Source organism: Bos indicus, chromosome 29 (genome assembly GCF_029378745.1).
Source record: "Bos indicus isolate NIAB-ARS_2022 breed Sahiwal x Tharparkar chromosome 29, NIAB-ARS_B.indTharparkar_mat_pri_1.0, whole genome shotgun sequence".
Lineage (NCBI taxonomy): Eukaryota > Metazoa > Chordata > Mammalia > Artiodactyla > Bovidae > Bos > Bos indicus.
Window position 1 is genome coordinate 42,468,320 of NC_091788.1, and position 23,774 is coordinate 42,492,093.

General features: G+C 45.3%; 1 protein-coding gene across 3 annotated transcripts in view; it reads right to left on the bottom strand.

The window, feature by feature from the left end:
- Nucleotides 1-15,868: 15,868 nt before the first annotated feature.
- LOC109554337 (phospholipase A and acyltransferase 3) overlaps nucleotides 15,869-23,774 on the bottom strand; it is a 32,928-nt gene continuing 25,022 nt past the window's right edge. For all 3 annotated transcript variants that reach the window (XM_019954733.2, XM_019954734.2, XM_019954735.2), the window contains exon 5: nucleotides 15,869-18,813. In XM_019954733.2, the coding sequence (XP_019810292.1) occupies nucleotides 18,712-18,813 (102 nt within the window). In that variant the 3' untranslated portion in view covers nucleotides 15,869-18,711. The remainder of the gene's footprint in view (nucleotides 18,814-23,774) is intronic.

The following is a 23,774-nucleotide window of genomic DNA, read 5'->3' on the forward strand; positions in this document are numbered from 1 at the left end:
ACCAACTCTTCCCCTCTCCTCTCTGCCCTAAAACTTGGTGAGTGTTGACCATGACCTTGACCAGACCAGCTCCTTCTGAATCTACATCTCCAACTCTGAGGGCTCTTCTTCAGGGCCTGCTTGTCTACCCAGCACATAGCCTGGGTCCGCTTAAACACAGAGCAGTTCTCATGTGAACTCTAACTCACGTTTCTAAAGATTTGTATGCCCGGAGCATCAGAGGAAAAACCAAACTCTTAAAACAATAAAGGCTGGACGTCCAGGCAACAAAACAGACAGACATCATCTTGACAGAAAGATGGCCTTGGTCAGTCTAAACTGCAGATAAGCTTTTATTTAAAAAAAACAAAAACAAAAACTCTGCTGTGGTGATTTCCTTGTTGGTCTGCAGCTTTGGCTCAGAGGAGCGCAGGTACAAGCTGAGACCTGAGGGTCCAGGTTGGGTGGGGAGCATTCCTACGGGCAGTCCTGAGAAGGCAGGAATGGTGGGCTCGGGGAGCCCAGCCCCACGTCCTCAGTCACGCTGTCTGTATCAGTGGGACCAGGAGCGTGGTTCACAGCAGGGGCCCTGGGTGGGCTGTCAGAAGGCGTCCTTGTCCCCCCTCATCTTCCATCGCAGCAGCCCCTCTGCTCTCCCTCCATCCCTTTATCCTCCTCCACGTGTTCCTTCTCCCTTCTGGATCAAAAATATCCACACTCCCTGAGTGCTCACCACAGCCTGCAGTGTGAGAAAGGCTTTTATTTAGCTTTTGAAACAACCCTGTGATGTAGGATTGTGTGCATACATGCTCAGTTGCTCAGTCGTGACAACTCTTTGCAACCTGAGGGATTGTAGCCCACCAGACTCCTCTGTACATGGGATTCTCCAGGCAAGAATACTGGAATGGGTATACATTTCCTCCTCCAATGGGTCTTCCCGACCCAGGGATCGCACCCACGTCTCTTGATCTCCTGCATTGCAGGCAGATTCTTTACCACAGAGCCACCAGGGAAGCTCTGAAGTAGGACTAATTACCCCCAAGTTCACACTCCAGGGCACGAATGCTGTGGTAAAGGAACTTCAAGAGGGAGAGCAGGAATCTGACCCTAGGAGACTCTGACTCCAAAGCCCAAACCTAAAAAACAATTAATTAATTTCTTTAATTTAACAAGTAACATGTAAATACATTTTCTTTGTTAACAATAACAACACCACAACAAAACAAAACCAAAGCCCAGTCAAAACTGTCAGCATTAAGGCTGAAATCCCTTTCCACCATCATCTCCTATATGGACAGTTTCTCCTTTAGACAGCTGGGTGTGTGCCCTTCCAGAGAACTTTTCTACTCATTTGCATACATAAGTATGGCTACCTTTGCAGTGTTGTGTTATGACTTTAGATTTTGCTGCAGTTTTTCGTCTGGTTCCCTGAGTATAGCTCATTTAAGAAATGATCGATTGGATCTTTTCCTTTGTTTATCAGTTTTTCAAATGATATGGTGAGTCTTTCATATCCTCCAAAGGTGACAAATACATTTAAAAATATCATTATGAGCACATAGATTTAAATATACTGGATACATTTCAATCTATGTGTAGTTATTCTTTTTAATGTGTAAACTGTCGCATCTTTGGCCAAGTTGAGTCTTGACTCCTATAATCAAAGGCTTTGCTCTCAGCCATGTCTCCCCACTAGTCAGCTGGCATCCTCTGCCCACAGCAGTCACTCAGCCCCCTGGTCAGGGTGTGGCTGGCTCAGCCAGGTCACAGGGAGCTGTGGTGCTGGCTGACCTCAGAGCGTTCCTGAAATAAAACTCCTGAGGGAAGGGCGTATCTTGCATTCTGAGTGTGACCAGGGCAACATACCTCCTGTTCCTGCAAACTCCAAAAAGGCACTGACCACCGCCAACCCCAACCACACTCTGTGATCCCCAGCCGGCTCAAGGCCTGGAGCCCAGACTTGAGCTGTCCCAGGATGGCCTGGGATGTTCCGGGTTCGTGAAGAGCATAACATTGGAAACATTCAGAACTAGCTTTTGATCTTGCTCTTCTACTTACAGGTGAGAAAGGCCATCTAACCTCCTTGAGCCTCAGTCTTCCCATCTGTAAAGTGGGATAGTGACAGGTCTTACTGGCAGGAATGATGATAATGCGGCTCCATGCTGAGCACCATGTCTGGCATGTAGGGCTTTGCAGGTTGGAGCTCCATCACTCATATCACTTGCCCAGGGAACAGGGCAGGTGGCCCTTTAGAACGCATATCAGACCTCCTGGGAGTCAGGACTCACTCTCTGACACACACACACTCTGCACATACAGTGCACTCACACCCAACCTGTGTACATCACTCTGACTCACTCCCCTGCTGCATGTCCACCCACACTGCCTTCTGGATCCCTCTCCATCTCGCCTTTGTCCTCTAAAGAGCACCTTTCCAGCGCAGTCATCCCAGTAAAAAGAGGGACTTCTCAGCAGTGCAAGAAAGGCTCCCAACTGCAGGTGATGAACAGAGGGAGCCTGCAGAGTGGACTGGAGCTCCTTGAGGGTCAGGTTCTAGAATGTTCCCTGCCAGGGCTCCCCTCTGCCTGTCTCTGGTTTTCCTGTCTCAGGCCAAGCCAAGACCGAGACTTGGAGATCTGACTGAGATTTCTGCCTCTGGCTATGAACACTGGGCCTTCTGTGTGAGCAGGGGCTGTGTGAGCCATCTGGCTCCCTCAAGCAAGGACAGGTTCTCTGTTTAAGCCCCAGAGTTGAGGTGGAGAGGGGGAACTGTTGCACCATCATGCACTGGTTCTCCCTTCAGTGCCTGGCACAACAGGCACTCAAGGGCCATTTGCTGAATTCGTCGTGCTCCCCACCCCCACAGTGTACCAAGGGCTTGTCTTCATTAGAAGTGAGTTAATGGGCAGACTGTTGACTTTATTCCATTGGAAAATGGGATTCAGTTCCAACCAACCCCCGGTTCTTGGGAAGCATCCCTTCCTGGGTCCAGTCTCCTATATATTAGTTGTTCTGGAGGGAGGAACAAGAGTAAGAAATAGCTATTTCCTCCCGATCGTTAACAACTGGCTGCACAGTGTAAGGCGAGGAGCGTGCGCCTCCCAACTGGACAGAAGCAGTTGGGGATCCTCAGTCTCCTGCTCCCTGACTGTGCAACTTGCACATGTGACTTTGGCCACCCCCCTGCTAAGTTCAGCTGCACTTCCTGCAGAGCAGATAATAATCCCTACCTCCGGGCTGTGTAGGGATGGAGTGAAGGCGGGTGTGGGGAGGCGCTGGGGCAGGCTTGGATAGGTCCTGGACCAAATCCCTGCTTCCTTCCACAGCATCACAGCATCAAAGAGAATGCCCAAACCCTGGAAATAGCAGGGAATTGGCCAAATAAAATAGATACCTGCATGGAATGGCATGTTAAGTGAAAGTGAAAGTTGTTCAGTCATGTACAACTCTTCCAAACCCCATAGATATACAGTCCATGGAATTCTCCAGGCAAGAATACTGGAGTGGGTAGTCATTCATTCCCTTCTCCAAGGTGTCTTCCCAACCCACGGATTGAACCCAAGTCTCCTACATTGCAGTCGGATTCTTCATCAGCTGAGCCAACAGGGAAACCCAAGAATACTGGAGTGGGTAGCCTATCCCTTCTCCAGCAGATCTTTCCTACCCAAGAATAGAACCGGGGTCTCCTGCATTGCAGGTGGATTCTTTACCAGCTGAGCTACAAGGGAAGCCCTTGCATGAATGGCATGTTATGCAACCATTAAAACAGCTTTACAGCACATATGCATATACATATGTGTGCATGTATTTGTATATATATATGTTTATATTCAAAATAAATATATAAAGTAGACTTATTGAAGAACATTTACTAATAGTAAATTGACCCCTTTTGTATATAGTTCTTTGACTGTTGACAAACTCGCATATCCATGTGACCATCAGCAGAATGCATCATAGGAGAGTCACTCACCCCTAAAGTTCGCCCACGCCCCACTGTTGTCAGCCAGCCCCTCACCCCCAGCTCCACACCTCCGCTCACGTGATCTCTTTTCTCTCCCTATAGCTTTGCCTTTTCTAGAACGTCATAGAAATGGAATCATACAGAATCTTGCTTGTTGTGTCTGGTTTCTTTAACTTAGCAGAATGCTGAGTTAACAAATGTCTGGTGTTCATTTATGTTGTAGCAAATGAACTTTATTCCTTGTTACTGCTGAGTGGTATATTGTTTTATGCATGTCCCAGCGTTTGTTTGTTCACCAGCAGAAGGACATTTTTGTGACTTTTGATATTTGATTTCCAGGAGAAATATCAATAACCTCATATGCAGGTGACACCACCCTTATGACAGAAAGCGAAGAAGAACTGAAGAGGCTCTTGATGAAAGTGAAAGAGGAGAGTGAAAAAGTTGGCTTAAACTCAACATTCAGATAACTAAGATCATAGCATCTGGTCCCATCACTTCATGGCAAATAGATGGGGAAACAGTGAAAGCAGTGGCAGATTTTATTTTGGGGGGCTCTAAAATGAAGGGATGGAGCCAAAGCAAAAACCATACCCAGTTGTGGATGTGACTGGTGATAGAAGCAAGGTCCGATGCTGTAAAGAGCAATATTGCATAGGAACCTGGAATGTCAGGTCCATGAATCAAGGCAAATAGGAAGTGGTCAAACAAGAGATGGCAAGACTGAACATCGACATTCTAGGAATCAGAAAACTAAAATGGACTGGAATGGGTGAATTTAACTCAGATGACCATTATATCTACTACTGTGGGCAGGAATACCTCAGAAGAAATGGAGTAGCCATCATGGTCAACAAAAGAGTTCAAAATGCAGTACTTGAATACAATCTCAAAAACGACAGAATGATCTCTGTTCGTTTCCAAGGCAAACCATTCCATATCACAGTAATCCAAGTCTGTGCCCCAACCAGTAACACTGAAGAAGCTGAAGTTGAACGGTTCTCTGAAGAGCTACAAGACCTTTTAGAACTAACACCCAAAAAAGATGTCCTTTTCATTATAGGGGACAGGAATGCAAAAGTAGGAAGTCAAGAAACAGCTGGAGTAACAGGTAAATTTGGCCTTGGAATATGGCATGAAGCAGTGCAAAGACTAATAGAGTTTTGCCAAGAGAACGCACTGGTCATAGCAAACACCCTCTTCCAACAACACAAGAGAAGACTCTACACATGGACATCACCAGATGGTCAACATCAAAATCAGATTGATTATATTCTTTGCACCCAAAGATGGAGAAGCTTTATACAGTCAGCAAAAACAAGACCAGGAGCTGACTGTGGCTCAGATCATGAACTCCTTATTGCCAAATTCACACTTAATTTGAAGAAAGTAGGAAAAACCACTAGACCATTCAGGTATGACCTTAATCAAATCTCTTATGATTATATAGTGGAAGGGAGAAATAGATTTAAGGGACTAGACCTGATAGATAGAGTGCCTGATGAACTATGGACGGAGGTTCGTGACATTGTACAGGAGACAGGGATCAAGAACATCCCCATGGGAAAGAAATGCAAAAAAGCAAAATGGCTGTCTGGGGAGGCCTTACAAATAGCTGTGAAAAGAAGACAAGCGAAAAGCAAAGGAGAAAAGGAAAGATATAAGCATGAATGCAGAGTTCCAAAGACAAGAAGAGATAAGAAAGCCTTCCTCAGTGATCAATGCAAAGAAATAGAGGAAAACAACAGAATGGGAAAGACTAGAGATCTCTTCAAGAAAATTAGAGATACCAAGGGAACATTTCATGCAAAGATGGGCTCGATAAAGGACAGAAATGGAATGGACCTAACAGAAACAGAAGATATTAAGAAGAGGTGGCAAGAATATACAGAAGAACTGTACAAAAAAGATCTTCATGACCCAGATAATCACGATGGTGTGATCACTCACCTAAAGCCAGACATCAAGGAATGTGAAGCCAAGTGGGCCTTAGAAAGCATCACAATGAATAAAGCTAGTGGAGGTGATAGAATTCCAGTTGAGCTCTTTCAAATCCTGAAAGATGATGCTGTGAAAGTGCTGCACTCAATATGCCAGCAAATTTGGAAAACTCAGCAGTGGCCACAGGACTGGAAAAGGTCAGTTTTCATTCCAATCCCAAAGAAAGGCAATGCCAAAGAATGCTCAAACTACCACACAATTGCATTCACCTCACACACTAGCAAAGTAATGCTCAAACTTCTCCAAGCCAGGCTTCAACAATACATGAACCGTGAACTTCCAGATGTTCAAGCTTGTTTTAGAAAAGGCAGAGGAACCAGAGACCAAATTGCCAACATCCACTGCATCATCAAGAAAGCAAGAGAGTACCAGAAAAACATCTGTTACTGCTTTATTGACTATGCCAAAGCCTTTGACTGTGTGGATCACAATAAACTGTGGAAAATTCTTCAAGAGATGGGAATACCAGACCACCTGACCTGCTTCTTGAGAAATCTGTATGCAGGTCAGGAAGCAACAGTTAGAACTGGACATGGAACAACAGACTGGCTCCAGAAAGGAAAAGGAGTAGGTCAAGGCTGTATATTGTCACCCTGCTTATTTAACTTCTATGCAGAGGACATGATGAGAAACGCTGGGCTGAAAGAAGCAGAAGTTGGAATCAAGATTGCCAGGAGAAATATCAATAACCTCAGATACGCAGATGACACCACCCATATGGCAGAAAGTGAAGAGGAACTAAAACGCCTCTTGATGAAAGTGAAAGAGGAGAGTGAAAAAGTTGGCTTAAAACTCAAGATTCAGAAAATGAAGATCATGGCATCCGGTCCCATCACTTCATGGGAAATAGATAGGGAAACAGTGGAAACAGTGTCAGACTTTATTTTGGGGAGCTCCAAAATCACTGCAGATGGTGACTGCAGCCATGAAATTAAAAGACACTTACTCCTTGGAAGAAAAGTTATGACCAACCTAGATAGCATATTGAAAAGCAGAGACATTACTTTGCCAACAAAGGTCCGTCTAGTCAAGGCTATGGTTTTTCCAGTGGTCATGTGTGGATGTGAGAGTTGGACTGTGAAGAAAGCTGAGCACTGAAGAATTGATGCTTTTGAACTGTGGTGTTGGAGAAGACTCTTGAGAGTCCCTTGGACTGCAAGGAGATCCAACCAGTCCATTCTGAAGGAGATCAGCCCTGGGTGTTCTTTGGAAGGAATGATGCTAAAGCTGAAACTCCAGTACTTTGGCCACCTCATGCGAATAGTTAACTCATTGGAAAAGACTCTGATGCTGGGAGGGATTGGGGGCAGGAGAAGAAGGGGACGACAGAGGATGAGATGGCTGGATGGCATCACTGACTCGATGGATGTGAGTCTGAGTTAACTCCGGGAGTTGGTGATGGACAGGGAGGCCTGGCGTGCTGTGATTCATGGGGTCTCAAAGAGTCGGACACGACTGAGCGACTGAACTGAACTGAACTGAACTGAAAATCACTGCAGATGGGGACTGCAGCCATGAAATTAAAAGATGCCTGCTCCTTGGAAGCAAAGCAATGACCAAGGTAAAGACCATATTAAAAAGCAAAGACATGACTTTGCCAACAAAGGTCTGCCTAGTCAAAGCTGTGGTTTTTCCAGTGGTCATGTATGGATGTGAGAGTTGGACTGTGAAGAAAGCTGAGCACCAAAGAATTGGTGCTTTTGAACTGTGGTGTTGGAGAAGACTCTTGAGAGTCCGTTGAACTACAAGGAGATCAAACCAGTCAATCCTAAAGGAAATCAGGCCTGAATATTCAATGGAAGGACTGATGTTGAATCTGAAACTCCAATACTTTGGCCACCTGAGGCAAAAAAAACCGACTCACTGGAAAAGACCCTGATGCTGGGAAAGATTGAAGGCGAGAGGAGAGGGGGACGACAGAGGATGAGATGGTTGCATGGCATCACCGACACGATGGTCGTGAGTTTGAGTAGGCTCCAGGGAAGTCTGGGGTGCTGCAATCCATGCGGTCGCAGAGTCGGACACGACTAAGCGACTGAACTGAACTGAAGTGAACTGATGGACGTTACTATACCGGTTTGTTTGCATGCATGAACGTATGTTTTCATTTCTTTGGGGTAAACACAAGTAAGGTTGTGGAATTACCGGTAAGTGAATGGTTAATCTTAAGAAACTGCCTACCCACCCCCTCAAAAAAAGGAAACAAAATGCTGTTGTTCAAGTTCCCCTCAGCAACATAGGAGAGGGCGCCCTCTACTGGGGAAAGGAAGAAGCCCATCGCGGAGATGCGGAGTCTGGGAGGCAGAAAAAGGAAAATGAACCCAGGAGAGACTCGAGGTTGGGAGATTCTCGGGGGTAGAGACAGAGGAGACAATGTGCTTTTCTCATGAAAAAGAATCAGTTCTTGGCGACGTATACCCATGCCTTTATTAACTTTGTTTCCTCCACCTTCCCCTTCTCGTCGGGATCGGCAACCCTGGCAAGACTTAAGCGCTGTCCCTCCTGGTACTGACTCAGCAGAGTCTCTTTCTCTACCTCCATCCCTGCTCCTATAGCTGGAGCGAGCTGGGGCAGGGACTTTTTTTAAATGGAGTTTTGAAAGAAAATAAAACAGGTGAGCTAAAGGGGAAACACACACGAGTGCATTTAGAAGCTGGTCATTCGATAACTCGGCTGTTCAGAGACGGACATTCGTCAGCAGGCTTCCTGTGAGCCCGGCTGCGTCCTGCAGGTCCAGCGGCCCCTCCCTGACGGTTCCAGGCGCATCACCGGGCGGTCATTCCAGCTTTCCAACAGGCATATGCGTATCCTGCCACCGCAGCTGAGCCTTTAATGCCAACAGGATATTCTCAAGAGGACTTTAGAAGTATGTGTAAATGTCTCATTTTCATACTTGCTCTTCACATTGTGTGCAATCAGACAATACTTACTTAAGAAACAGGGGGAATGCAGAAATGCCTGCAGGGCAGCAGGAAGTATGCTGCACTTTTTCACAAGCCCGTGCTCCACAACTACTGAGTCTGTGATATAAAGCCCAGGAGCCGCAGCTACTGAGCCCAGGCGCCCTAGAGCCCGTGTTCTGCAACCAAAAACAGCCACCATGATGAGACCATGTGCACCACAACTAGAGAGTAATCCCCACTTTCCTCAACGAGAGACAGGCCTGTGCAGCAATGAAGACCCAGCAGAGCCAAAACTAAATAAATACATTTTAAAAAAATAAATAAATAAAAGCAGTGAGAAGAGGAGGACTTATCTGGAACCACACAGCAAATGAGCCAGGAACCTCAACTGACAGTGGCTAGCATGGAGAGAGGGTCATAAACAAGACAAAACAGCAGTCCGCAACAGAGTTCAATTGTTTTTGTTTTGTTTTTCACTGCATCGCGTCTTAGTCGCAGCATACAGAAGCTTCTGTTGCAGCCCATGGACTCTCTTGTTGGGCTTCCCTTGTGTGCTCGGCTGGTAAAGAATCTGCCTGCAATGTGGGAGACCTGGGTTCGATCCCTGGGTTGGGAAGATCCCCTGGAGAATGGAAAGGCCACCCACTCCAGTATTCTGGCCTGGAGAATTCCTGTACAGTCCTGGGATCACAAAAGTGATCCAGTCCTGTACAGTCCATGGGATCACAAAAGTCGGACACAACTGAGCAACTTTCAGTTTCACTGTGGACTCCCCAGTTGCAGCATGTGGACACCAGAGGGCATGGGCTCAGTAGTTGCCCCGTTCAGATTTACTTGCCCCGAGGTATATGGGATCTTAGTTCCCCAACTACGGACTGAACCTGTGCCTCCTGCTTTGGAAGGCAAATTTTTAACCACTGGACCACCAGGGAAGCCCTCAACTGTGTCTTTAGTAGAATCATGCTAGTCTGCATTTCCCCAAATAAATCTTCCTGTGCTTTTATTGAGTTCCATTAAAATAAGCCTAAATGATCACAAAACGGAAATCAATAAACTAAACTCCATGCCTGCTAGCTAACAAGATTTCCCAACTGGCTGCCTTCATGACAATTCCTTGAACTTACTGCTTTTCCCTCTTGCTTCTGCAGCATCACAGTGAGGCAGGGGCCAGGCCCACTTCTACGATGACGCCTGCCATCACACCTACAGTCATGAGCACATCAGTGACTTGCAGCAAGAAGAGAAGTGGGGTAACGCTCAATACCAGGGGTCTGACCACGGATGCATAGAATACCAAGAACCCTCAGCTCAGGGAAGACCCTTTTGGTCTGGTCCTCTTCAAAGCAACCCCAGCAGGAATAAATACAGCCATTAAGGGGACATCCAGAGAAAGCCAGCCACCCAGGAAGGAGGGGAGAAAGTGGCCGGCCAGAGGGGAAAGAGTAAGTGGGAGAAGGGGCCGCAGGTATGAAATGCAAGGAAGGGAGGGATCAAAGAAGGGAAACTCAATGGCCCTGTGGGTGTAATACCCCCGGAGGGTGTGGGTGCCCGGATGACGTAGGGCTGACCAACTGGGAGCCTGGAAGCCGGTGTAAAGGGGAGGAAACCACCCCGTGCCCTCTCGCTGCCCAGAGTTTGTGGGCAAGAAGCTCGCCTGGACCACCCTGTGTCCTACGTGCCCGGCCACCTCCAGGCGCATAGCAGGCTTGTGACTGACCTGCTGAACAAATGACTGAACTCTGGGTAGCACTGAGGTTCTGCTTTTATGAAATAATACTGTCTCACTTGTGTGCTGTTGGGGAGAGGAAATTTCCCCTCTGTGCCTCTTGCGTTATTGTGGCTGAACTAAAGATAAAACAAATGATAAAATGAAAAAATAATGGAAACAGTATTTGCTTGGGCTCCAAAATCACTTCAGATGGTGACTGCAGCCATGAAATTAAAAGACGCTTGCTCCTTGGAAGAAAAGCTATGACCAACCTAGATAGTATATTACAAAGCAGATACATTACTTTGTGGACAAAGGTCTGCCTACTCAAGGCTATGGTTTTGCCAGTAGTCATGTATGGATGTGAGAGTTGGACTAAAAAGAAAGCTGAGCACTGAAGAATTGATGCTTTTGAACTGTGTGCTGGAGAAATCTCTTGAGAGTCCCTTGGACTGCAAGGAGATCAAATCAGTCAATCCTAAAGGAGATCAGTCCTGAATGTTCATTGGAAGGACTGATGCTGAAGCTGAAACTCCAATACTTTGGCCACCTCATGGGAAGAAACAGCTCATTGGAAAAGACCCTGATGCTGAGAAAGATTGAAGGTGGGAGAAGGGCATGACAGAGGATGAGATGGTTGGATGGCATCACTGACTCGTGGACATGAGTTTGAGTAGGGTCCGGGAGTTGGTGATGGACAGGGAAGGCTGGCATGCTGCAGTCCATGGGGTCGCGAAGAGTCAGACATGACTGAGCGACTGAACCGAACTGAATGATAAAATCGACTCAAGATAGACTCATAGAGAAAAAGAAAAACATTTTAATACATACACAGAGCCTCATGGAAAGGGTCCCTAAGAAGTAGCCAAGTAGGCAGCTTTCAGACATTTTAGACAAAGAAACAATACATTTGTGAGAAATTGACAGGACAAAGAAACTACTGTGTTCTGAGTATTGGGTGGTTTGTGTTGTTGTTATTGTTGCTGTTTGTTTGTTTGGCTGCCCTGCGTCTTTGTTGCAGCACAAGGGCTCCTGGTTGTAGTGCACAGGTTTTCTCTGGCTGAAGGCTGGCTCTGGTTGCAGGCTTCCTTCCGTTGCACTGCGCAGGTTTAGTTGCCCTGAGGCATGTGGGATCTTAGTATCCTGACCAGGGATCAAACCCGAGTCCCCTGCATTGGAAGACGGATTCTTAACCACTGGACCACCAGGGAAGTCCCCAAACTTAGGTATTTCGTGTTCAATTAGTGAGGAATCTAAGCAGAGTTCGCGCTTGGGGTGGTAAACTAAAGAAGTAACGAGGCGTTTATCCAGGCTTCTTTCCCCGGATTCCCTGTCCCTGGCAATAAGGATGTCCTTCTATGTCCAGATGCAGCGGGGGCACCTTTCACATGAGGGGTGTATTTCCTGCTATCAGGAGATCAGAAAGGAGAGTCAGAGCATCCCTCTTGCCTTGGCCATTTCTTAACTTTAATTCAAAATAAGCAATGTTCCATTGTAATATATTTGGGAGTAGTCCACCCCAAGTCCCAACAGGGCTAGTCAGAAAACTAATCTAGATAAAGACATGGATACTCAGAAAACACAAAAGGATACAGTAGATATGTGAGGATGATCCCTGAAGACCAGTGTACTCAGCCCAGCTCCGCTGTACTCACCGACACGGTGACATGGACGGGGGTGGGCCAGCTGGTAAGATTGGAAGCTGGGCTTCTATACCCAACAGAGACTTGGAGACAGTGGCCCCATCCTTCCTGGGGATGACATTCAAAGAGATGGCTTCAGGTCCTGGCAGCACTGAGCTTTTTCAGGCAGGCATCTGAGGGGTCATCCTGCAGATATGGCCTCATGTTGCCAGAAGCCCTGCTGGAGTTTGACGGTCCCTTGGTGCAAAAGTCTGGATGCGTTTGTTCTGTGGCTCAAGTTCCACTGTTCTCACAAGCCCACATTCTTACCTAAAGAGAATGAGACAGAGGAGAGTCTTTCTAGAGAAACAGTGTGATAAGAAGGAAGGGGTGAGGGGGAGATAGAAAGGCAAGTTAGTGAGTTACCTTCAGTGGAAAGAGGTCAGAAATAGAGGTGCAAGGGCCAGGAAAACGAACAGATGAAGGGACTACACACACCCCCAAGCGCCCCCTGCAATCTCGAGGGCCTCTTCTTTCCCCAGTAGAGGGCGCGCGCTACTGCAGTGCTGTGAGGTACTTGGACAACAACTGGGTCGTTTCTTATAATAAACGTTCACTTACTGTTGTTGTTGTTCAGTATCTAAGTACTGTCCAACTCTTTGTGACCCCATGGACAGCAGCATGCCAGGCTTCCTTGTCCTCCACCACCTCCTGGAGCTTGTCCAGATTCATGTCCATTGAGTCGGTGATGCTATCTAAACATCTCATTCTCTGCCACCCTCTTCTCCTTTTGCCCTCAATCTTCCCCAGCATCAGAGTCTTTTCCAATGTGTTGGCTCTTCGCATCAGGTGGCCAAAGTATTGGAGCTTCTGCTTCAGCATCAGTCCTTCCAGTGTTCATTGATTTCCTTTAGGATTGACTGGTTTGATCTCCTTTGCAGTCCAAGGGACTCTCAAGTGTCTTCTCCAGCACCACAGTTAGAAAGCATCAATTCTTCGGCACTCAGCCTTCTTTATGGTCTGAGTCTCACATCTGCACATGACTACTGGAAAAACCATAGCCTTGACTATATGGACCTTGGTCAGCAAAGTGATGTCTTTGCTTTTTAATATATATATTGTCTAGGTTGGTCATAGCTTTCTGTCCAAGGAGCAAGCGACTTTTAATATCATGGATGCAGTCACAGTCCACAGGGATTTTGGAGCCAAAAAAAAAAAAAAAATCTGCCACTGCTTCCACTTTTTCACCCTCTATTTGCCATGAAGTGATGGGACTTCACTAATCTTAGTTTATGATTCTGCAATCCTACACCTAGTGTTTACCCAAAAGAAATTAGAATCCATGTTCATGCACACAAACAAACCTGTATGGGAATATCTATAGTGGCTGTAATAATTATTGTCAAATATCATAAACTTTACAAATGTCCTTCAGCTGGTGAATAAAGAAAGGCTGGCCCATGCATGCAGCAGGATACCACTCAGCAGTAACAAGGAACAAAGCACGCCACGTGCTACAACAAAAATGAACATCAGACGCATTCTGCTAAGTTAAAGAACCCAGACACAAAAAGCAAGCTTCTGTATGATTCCATTTGTATGACATTCTAGAAAAGGCAAAGCTATAGGGAGAGAAAAGAGATCACAGGAGCTGAGGTGTGGAGCTGGGGTGAGGGGCTGGCTGATGACAAAGGGCCTGGGGAGCTTCAGGGGTGAGTGACGTTCCTGTGACCTTTGTTCTCCTGATGGTCACATGGATATGTGAGAGTTTCAGCAGTCAAAGAACTATATACAAAAAGCGTCAGTTTACTATTACTAAATGTTCTTCAGTAAGTCTAACAGTTACACTTATTTTGAATATAAACATATATATAAACACATATGCCTACATGTGTATACACACACGTGCTGTCCATCTGTTTTAATGGTTGAATAACACGCCATTAAATGCAGACATCTATTTTATTTGGCCAGTTTCTTGCTATTGAGTGGTTCCCGGGGTTTGGACATTCTCTTTAATGCTGCGATGCTATGGAAGGCAGTAAGGAGTTGGTCCAGGACTTGGCCAAGCCTGCCCCAGTGCCTCCCCACGCAGGCTTTCACTCCATCCCTACATAGCCCGCAGGTAAGGATTATTATCTGCTCTGCACAAAGTGCAGCTGAACTTAGCAGTGGGGTGGGGGAAGTCACGTGTGAAAGTTGCACATTCAGGGAGCAGGAGACCGAGGATCCCCAACTGCTTCTGTCCAGTTGGGAGGCCCACGCTCCTTTCCTTACACTGTGCAGCCAGTTGTAAACTATTGAAAGGAAGTAACTGTGTCTTATTTCTGTTCGTCACTCCAAAACAACTAATATATAAGAGACTGGACCCAAGATGAGATGCTTCCCAAGAACCGGGGTTGGCTTGAACTGAACCCCACTCTCTAACGGAATAAAGTCAACAGTCTGCCCATGAACTCAGTTCTAATGACAACGAGCCCTTGGTACACTGTGGGGGTGGGGAGCATGATGAAGTCAGCAAATGGCCCTTGAGTGCCTGTTGTGCCAGGCACTGAAGGGAGAACCAGTGCATGATAGTGCAACTGTTCCCCCTCTCCACCTCAACCCTGGGGCTTAAACAGAGAACCTGTCCTTGCTTGAGGGAGCCAGATGGCTCACACAGACCTGCTCATACAGAAGGCCCAGTGTTCATAGCCAGAGGCAGAAATCTCAGTCAGGTCTCCAAGTCTCGGTTTTCGCTTGGCCTGAGACAGGAAAACCAGAGACAGGCAGAGGGGAGCCCTGGCAGGGAACATTCTAGAACCTGACCCTCAAGGAGCCCCAGTCCAGCCTGCAGGCTCCCTCTGTTCATCACCTGCAGTCAACAGTTGGGAGCCCTTCTTGCACTGGTGAGAAGTCCCTCCCTTAACTGGGGTGACTGGGCTGGAAAGCTCTTTGGGGGACAAAGAAGAGAAGGTGAGGGGGTCCAGAAGGCAGTGTGGGTGGACATGCAGCAGGGGAGTGAGTCCGAGTGATGTACACAGGTTGGGAGTGAGCGCACTGTATGTGCAGAGTGTGTGTGTGTCAGATAGTGAGTCCTGACTCCCAGTAGGTCTGAAATGCCTCCTAAAGGGCCGTCTGCCTCCTACCCTGGCATGGTCAGTTTTCGTAAGCATTCCTTTGTGTGCAGTCAGAAAGAATCTGTATTTCCTAGTTCACTCTACGTGCTCGTTGAATCAGCTTGTCAGTATCTTTTGCGAAGTTTCTGTATCTTAACTGATTTTTGTGTCCCCTTGATTTATCATATCCTGACAGAGGCATAGGTAGATCTCCCACTATGGTGAACTGGTCATTTTCTCCTTACAACAGACCAAAATTTTTAATATCTCTTTTAGGATTTTTATTAGATGCAAACAATTTTAGAAGTATTAATATCATACCTTCCTAGGGAATTGAAAGTGTTTTCAGGATCTTTGTGGAACGTTTCTCGACACCAGCAGTTAATTCTCTGAGTTTCCAGACACCAACTGGGTGCTCACTGAATCGGTTTGATTTTGACACTAAACACAGACGTCACAGCCTAAGTGCTCAGTCCCCTAAGACTGTCTTCCTTCACATCAGATGTCCTTCACCACTCACCTGTACTTTTGTCAAAACCCCTCCTACATTTTAGCAGTTTTCCAGAAAGGCTCACAGAACTCAGAAAGGCACCTTAAATGTTTACCAATTTATTAGGATGGATACAATTCAGAAGCAACCAAATGGAAGAGAGGTGGAGGGCAAGGCGTGGGGGCAGAAGATGCAAGGAGCTTCCCTCTCCTCTTCAGGCAGCCACTCTCTGGACACCTTGGTGTGTTCACCACCAGGAAGTTCATCAAGTCTCCTCGCTGAACAGTTTTTATAGAGCTTAATCTTCAGCAACCCCTCCCACGTTCCCTTCTTAGAGATCAGCAGCCTGAAATGTCCAACCCTCTAATCACTGGGTCTTTCTGATGACCAGCCCCATCCTAAGGTTATCTTAGGGTCCACGTCACCCCATTAGCACAAACTCAGGTTGATCAAAGGGGTTCCTTAGAAATAGCAAAAGATAAAGCCTATCAACAAGGAAATTCTGAGGGTTTTAGGAGCTCTGGCCCAGAACCAAGGACAAGGACCAAGTGTATTTCTTATTATGCCACATTTTCACACTTTCTGTCTACTACTCATTTTTGGTTTAAAGCTTATATTTTCTGATATCAATATAGCTATGCCAGCTTTCAGTTAATTAATATCAATGAATTAACCAGTTTTTAGTTAGTAGTTGCCTAGTATATCTTCTTTTATTAAAAATATTACTATAAAATTTATTAAAATAATTTTGAAAGTTTTATTTTGTTTATATTTTCAAGTTTCAGCCATTTATAAGGTATTTACTATGTAAATGTTTTAATATACAAAAGTAGCAGTAAAATGGCCACCCATATACCTAAGGTGTGGGTCAAAATCTGATTTTTGGTCATTTTGCTTTATCTGCATCTATTTTTTATGCCATGTGTTTTACGTAAACCTCATAAGACGTTACGTAAACTTAATAAGATTCATGATTCCTTAATATTCTTCATTATCCAGTTCACATTCAAATTTCCCCAGTAAACCCAAATTGCTTTTAGAGTCCTTTCTCATATTTAGTTACTTTGTCCTCAACATGTCTTTCAGTCTAGAACACTTTATTCACACCCTCAATTTTTTTCCTTGATAACATTAATGTTTTCAGGATGTCAAATGACTTGTCACATAAACTATCCATCTTATTAACTTCAGTCTTTATGTCCTTATATTTCAATTGTATCTGCTGTAAACAGTATTCCCTGGATTCGTTTTCTAATCCAGTAAAATGTTTGTCTTTTACTTGGCAAGTTTAGTTCATTTATATTTATGGTCACTATCAATATATTTGGAATGAGTTCTTCCATCTTATCTGATTATTTCCACAAATCTCACTTTTTATAGGTAATGTTTCATTATTTTTTAATTGAATGGGCTGCTTTTGTTTTGCTTTCTTGTGTTTAGTCTACCTCATTCCTTTTTATTCCATAATTAATTTGGAAATCTATACTCCATGGGTCCATATCATAATCTCCCCAGTGTGAGAGAAAGGCCTTCAAGAGACTCCCCTTTAATTTTGGCCTGTGTCCCTTGAGCTTGGCACACTTGAAAACAGGCATGAGATGTTACATCAATACAGCTAAGATAAAACGAAAAGAAACTAACTGGGAGAAAACTATGCTTATGTCAACACTGGGGAAAGAATGCGCATAAGCTTTTCCTAGACCAGGTATGGTCCAAGCAGTAGTAAACTAGAAACGAGCCATTTTATAAGTCCTGTCCGGGATTCCACACACACATGGTCCCCAGACAACCAAGGCTGCCAAGGGAAACATTGGCAACCAGATAGAGAAGATGACTTGCCTTGTGGAGGGAAGGACAATTGGCTCCAGAAGGGTGCTTCCGAGGAGCCCACAAAAGCCCGTTTCAGGAAACTGGTCACTTTGAACATCTGCCAAGCCCAGCTAGTAACAGAGGCAAACGGGACCAATCACAAATGGTCACACCTCCTTCCCTAACCCCTCCCCAGAGGCCTCAGCACCAGGCACATCACATATAAGACCATCCACACCCACACTCCATAAGGTCCGAGGCAGCATTTGTACCACGTGACCTGGCTCCACTGAGCAGAGCTGATTGGTCTAGTGGGCCACCTGATCCAATGGCTGTCAACCAATCAGTAGACAGCCCAGTGTGGTGAGGGAGCCAATGAGATTCTCTCTCAGGAGCTTGTGTTAGGAGCGTCTCGCAGGCCGCAGGGAGGGATGAAGCTGAACGGGTATGGGAAGAGAAGCCACAGGAGCGGGTGTGGGATCAGAGACTTGGGGGCCGTGACAAGCCCAAGAGGAGAGGATGCAGGATCACTGTGGGGTGGAAGTGATAAGGCAGAGAAAAGCTGTGGAGAGCAGGGGAGGTTTTAAACAAGATTGGGCAGAGCATGTAATTTTCATTATGGCTGTGGTTTGGTTTGGTTTGAGCCCCACTGGACATCTACAGACTCCGGCTGCTGACTCCTGGAAGCCGGCCTGGGTCTAGTTCCTGGTCAAGGGTCCTGGTTTCCCTTGGTTCCTGTTCTTGCATATCAGTCAGGTTTGTCTGTCTCTCTTGGTGCCCACCTGTACCTACACAACTGGAAACACCCATTACTTGAGATAACCAGAGCTGGACTTTGTTTCCTGCAGGTAAAGAACACAGCCCACAGTTTGAAAGTGAGAGAAAATCACCAAAGACCCAGAGCACAGCCTGGAATCAGCAGGAACAGAGCCTCGCTGCAACCTCAACAGACTTCATGCCAGACAGTTTTTGATGCATGTCCCCCAATAAAATCTTTCCTTACTGGGCTTTATTTTATTCTTGTGAAAATAAACCTGATTGTAAAATAGAATGAAAATTACAAACCAAAGCAGAAACCCTCGAGGCAAACAAGACCCCCTCAATGTATAAAGTCACTGCAGACTGGACTGTATAAAGTCACTGCTTCTGTTTCTTGTTTCTTGAGAACATGACTCCGATGAGGCCCATGGCTGCAAGGCCCACTCCCGCGATGCCAACTGCCATGATGGCATCTCTGACCTGCAAGAGAGAGGACAGTGAGTCAGACTCTGTGTCAGGAAGCTGAGAACAGACTGTACATTCAACAAGGACATCCAGCTCAGGGAGCTGGACATGCCCCTTAGCTTCCTTGACAAACTCAGGAGTCAACAAATATTGGCAGGGAAATGGGGAGAGAAGGGCAGGATGGGAAAGGAATTGGTGGATGGGGCCAGCTGCCAACAAAGTACACAGGCATAAAGAGGGAAACTCCTTTGACCCTGTGAGTTTTTAAAGCAGACAGAGCCCCAGAGGGTGGCTGTAGAAAACACAGGGAGACGAAGCCAGATGGTTGAAATCCTGGCGGGCCAACAGGGAGCTCTTGAAGTAAGTGTAAAGTTGAAGAGGAATTGCTATTGAATCCTTAATAAACTCTGACCTCTGTCCTACAAATCCCTCACTTATCTTCACCCTTGCTGAATCCCCAGAGCACAGTCCAGCCAACCATTGACTTTTGCATGTTCTTAAATATATGACTCAACTATGAAAAAGAGTAGTGAGGTTATACTTTAAACTATTAAGATATCTGACTTGTATTGCTTATAATAGGAAAAAAAAAAAAACCCACTGGGACAAAAGTAAGAGTAAGTTTCATGGTAAAAATTGAACATATGTCAAATTTCACTCTTTCCTGAACTCCAACTAAAAATAAAGTAAGTCATTAGTTTTAGGCATAATTTCACTAGGACTCAGAGAATACTCACTGCAATGAAGGCACAATGCCCCAGTCGGCAAAACTCTACTTCTCCCAACTAAAAGAGTATCATGAACATGGATCAAGAAATCTCCCCTGAAACCAAACCAGGCATTTAAGCAGAATCAAGATTCAAAAAGGAAAATATTTTCTTAATGGTTTGATGCCAAGAAATCCAAGGAGACAATATATCAGAAATCTCAATAATATAAAGGGTGAAAATGTGGACCTGAAACCCAAAATCCACATCCTTACATGACCCGCCAACTCTGCCCTTGGTACCCTAAGCACAGAGCTTGTCTAGGTTGTATATTTTGTGGCTGCAGAACTCACACATGCCCAACATAAAGAACAATTTGGAAAGCTTCAGCGGTTAAAAAATATGTATCTTGGCACTGCCCAGGCTTATCTGAGCCATAAATGTGTCCAGCAAAGCTATATGAAATTCCAGGAAATATACCAGTGTAACTAAGATCACAAGGTACGCAGAACTGGTATCCTCGGCAGCAGAACACGTGAGGACAGAAGTTCGAATGAGGAAACTGACCTAAGTTCCACTGTCGGTCAGTCTTGAGAGCTTCCTGTGACAGGTAATTCGGAGAAGGCGATGGCACCCCACTCCAGTACTTTTGCCTGGAAAATCCCATAAACGGAGAGGCCTGGGAGGCTGCAGTCCATGGGGTCGCTACAGTCGGACACGACTGAGCAACTTCACTTTCACTTTTCACTTTCATGCATTGGAGGAGAAAAGAGCAACCCACTCCAGTGTTCTTGACTGGAGAATCTCATGGACAGAGAACCCTGGTAGGCTGCAGTCCACGGGGTTGCACAGAGTCGGACTCGACTGAAGTGACTTAGCAGCAGCAGCAGCAGCAGCAGTGAAAGGTAATTAGGCACCCGTGGCTCTGTTTCGGTCTTGCTAGGGAACCTGCATATAACCACTTGTATCCAGTGTTTTCCTTGCTAAGCTAGGTGTTAGGGTGGGAGAAATGGTTTGCAGATAATGGAGTAGGAACAATAAGCCCCCAGTTCTTTACAGAACCTCATAGTGTGAGAAGAAATGCTGATGGAGCCAGTTCATACAAAAGATACTTGGTCAAGGAAAACAACAGTAGCCTCATTGTTTGTGCTCATGCTTTGTACAAAGTATGTAATTCAATACAAAAGTAGTATATAGTTAGTTCTGAGGGTGCAAATTTTACAGAAAGAATGATCTTCCTGGGAGAGACAGTGCTCCCTTCAGATGTCATTGATGATTTTCTTGTTGCAAGGCTGCTGGGTCCAGCCCAGCCACTGTGCTGAAATTGCAGGAGTTCTGATCATGAAAATAGGCTACATGGTGTGCATCAGAGGTCTTCAATCAGAATATTACGAAGGAGAAAAACTGTCCTTCGTTATCTTTTTTTTCAAAGTGGGCAAACTGTAATTCTGTCAAGGCACCCTACTCCAGTACTCTTGCCTGGAAAATTCCATGGACAGAGGAGCCTGGGGTTGCTAAGAGTCGGACATGAGTGAGCGATTTCACTTTCACTTTTCACTTTCATGCATTGGGGGAGGAAATGGCAACCCACTCCAGTGTTCTTGCCTGGAGGATCCCAGGGACGGCGGGGCCTGGTGGGCTGCCGTCTATGGGGTTGCACAGAGTCAGACACGACTGAAGCGACTTAGCAGCAGCAGCAGCAGCAGCTGCTTATGCTAAAATGTCCACTCTGAGTTAAGCCCTGGAATTGTTTCTAGGAAAAAGACAGCTTGAATGTGCTTTCTTTACTTTCAACAATGTTGTCAGTGGATATAAGAAGAGGAATATTACTCAGAGAGCAACTGAGTAATTCAGACTATGAGGGGTTACAAACTAAGAATGTTTATAAAGTATTTGACAGCAAGTTGGCTTTAATATTTACAGTAATTTTTAAATAACACCCTGCAATTTATCCAGGTTTATGAAATATACACATTACCATTGGCCAAATCTTCAATTTCTACTTATCTTAAAACTTTATCTGACACAGAATAGACTTCAGCCTGAGTGTGTAGCTCCTAGCTGCTTTTTTTTAAAAAGTACTATTCAATGTGAAGGCTTATTTACAAAAGCTTACTAAGGATACATTTCTTGAAACCTGAGTATTTTTAGGTAGGTAGATGGAAAATAGGAGAATCTGTTTTAGAATACTCAGGTATGGAAAGCACAAACTACATTTTGGTTTTAATCCATTGCTTCTCTTTCTAACTGTAAAGTTACGAGTCACATGTAGTCTGTTGAAGGAAAATCTAGTCTGCTTTAAAGAGCTGAACACAAATAAACATAATGACTAATCAGATTCTTTTAACACAAACACAAATGTCCTCATGAGTTAAATGAAAGAGAGTTGCTGCTTTGACAGCGATTACAAAGAAAACTACTGCTGGACATTGTCCAGCACCCGCTACTTCCACCCTCTCTGGTGAGACGGGACAAGTGCGGAAGCTGCATTTTAATTTGGCCACACCGTGTATTATGATCGTTGCTTGCCTTGGCCAGTGATTCTCAAGGAGAGGAGAGGCTTGGCCTCTGGGAGATATTTGTCAATATCTATAGACATTCTGGTGAAGGCCATGGCAACCCACTCTAGTACTCTCGCGTGGAAAATCCCATGGAAGGAGGAGCCTGGTAGGCTTCAGTCCATGGGGTCCCGAAGAGTCAGACAAGACTGAGCGACTTCACTTTCACTTTTCACTTTCATGCATTGGAGAAGGAAGTGGCAACCCACTCCAGTGGGTTGCCTGGAGAATCCCAGGGACAGGGGAGCCTGGTGGGCTGCCATCTATGGGGTCGCACAGAGTCGGACATGACTGAAGTGACTTAGCAGCTTAGCATAGACATTCTGGCTCTTACACCTGGGGGTGGGAAGGCTACTGGCATCTAGAGGGTAGACGCCACAGATGCTGCTAAATATCCTTCAATGCACAGAGCAAGTCAGGACAACGAAGGCTTAACTTCATTGTCGATGGCCCAAAACGTTAACAGTGCTGAGGCTGAGAAACCCTCATCTAGGCCAAGAAGTGAAGGGGAATCTTGGGGAACAGTTTACACGGCGCCTGCCCTTGCTCCGCAGTCTACCCTGCTTTCGTGTTCTTTGGAGGGGGTCCAGGAGGACTGCTGACGCTGTTTCGCCTTTTTCAGATGTATGAGTGGTGCATCGGGCTAAAGGCTCAGGAAGACAAATGGCAGGTGTCTGGTTAGTGTTGCTTCACTTTTCACAAAGATATTTGTAGAAAGAATGAACAATAAACAAATATTTCTTGGTTCTTTTACTATCTCAAGATTTGCAATTGTATTTAAACGCTCTAAATATTACATTTGTGTACTGACAAATGTGTTTTACTAGATTATGTAACAACACTGTGTTGAAATAAAATGTTCTACTTATATGAACTTCTGAATTTGTTCTTCAGTCTATTAATAACCACTAAAGGAGAACTAAAAATGACACAATTAAGAGATATTTTATAAATCTTCCTAATACAACACCCTAAATTTATTACTTCCCAAATGTGCACAGTAATCTCTTTTTTTATTTTATTGCTGCATAGGAGGGTGGACATTTACCTGAAGTTGAAGCCAGGTCTAACTGGGACCTCAACTGTTACCTAGTACCACAAATTATGAAATCAGATTTATTTAGCATAAGTTTCTCTTTATTCTGACATCATCACTGCTACTTTTAAAAAACTTCTATTATACTAAATATACCAGTAAATGTTAGTTTTCTCATTTAAAAAGATAAATAATTGGAAAACAGGAGAGAGAAGATAAGGAAATCAGAAGAGGGCTTCCCTGGTGGCTCAGTAACAAAGAATCTGCATGCCAATACAGGAGATCCGGGTCCCATTCCTGACCTGGGAAGATCCCACCTGCCACAGAGCAACTAAGCCCGTGCACCACAACTATTGAGCCTGTGCTGCGAGCCTGGGAGCCGCAACTGCTGAGCCTCCGTGCTGCAGCTACTCAAGTCCATGTGCCTGAGAGCCATGCTCCACGACAAGACAAGCCATCACAATCAGAAGCCCACACAGCAACAAAGACCCAGCAGAGTCAGAAATGAATAAATAAAAATTTTTAAAAAAGAAAATCAGAGGCTCAGTCTAGGGATACAACCTCCAGAATAAAAAAAAAAAAAGAGAGAGAGAGAAAATGGAAAACTTCCCAGAACTGAAGAATTGGGGTTTCCATACTGAAAAGAGTCATCAAGTTCCCAATACAATTCATAAA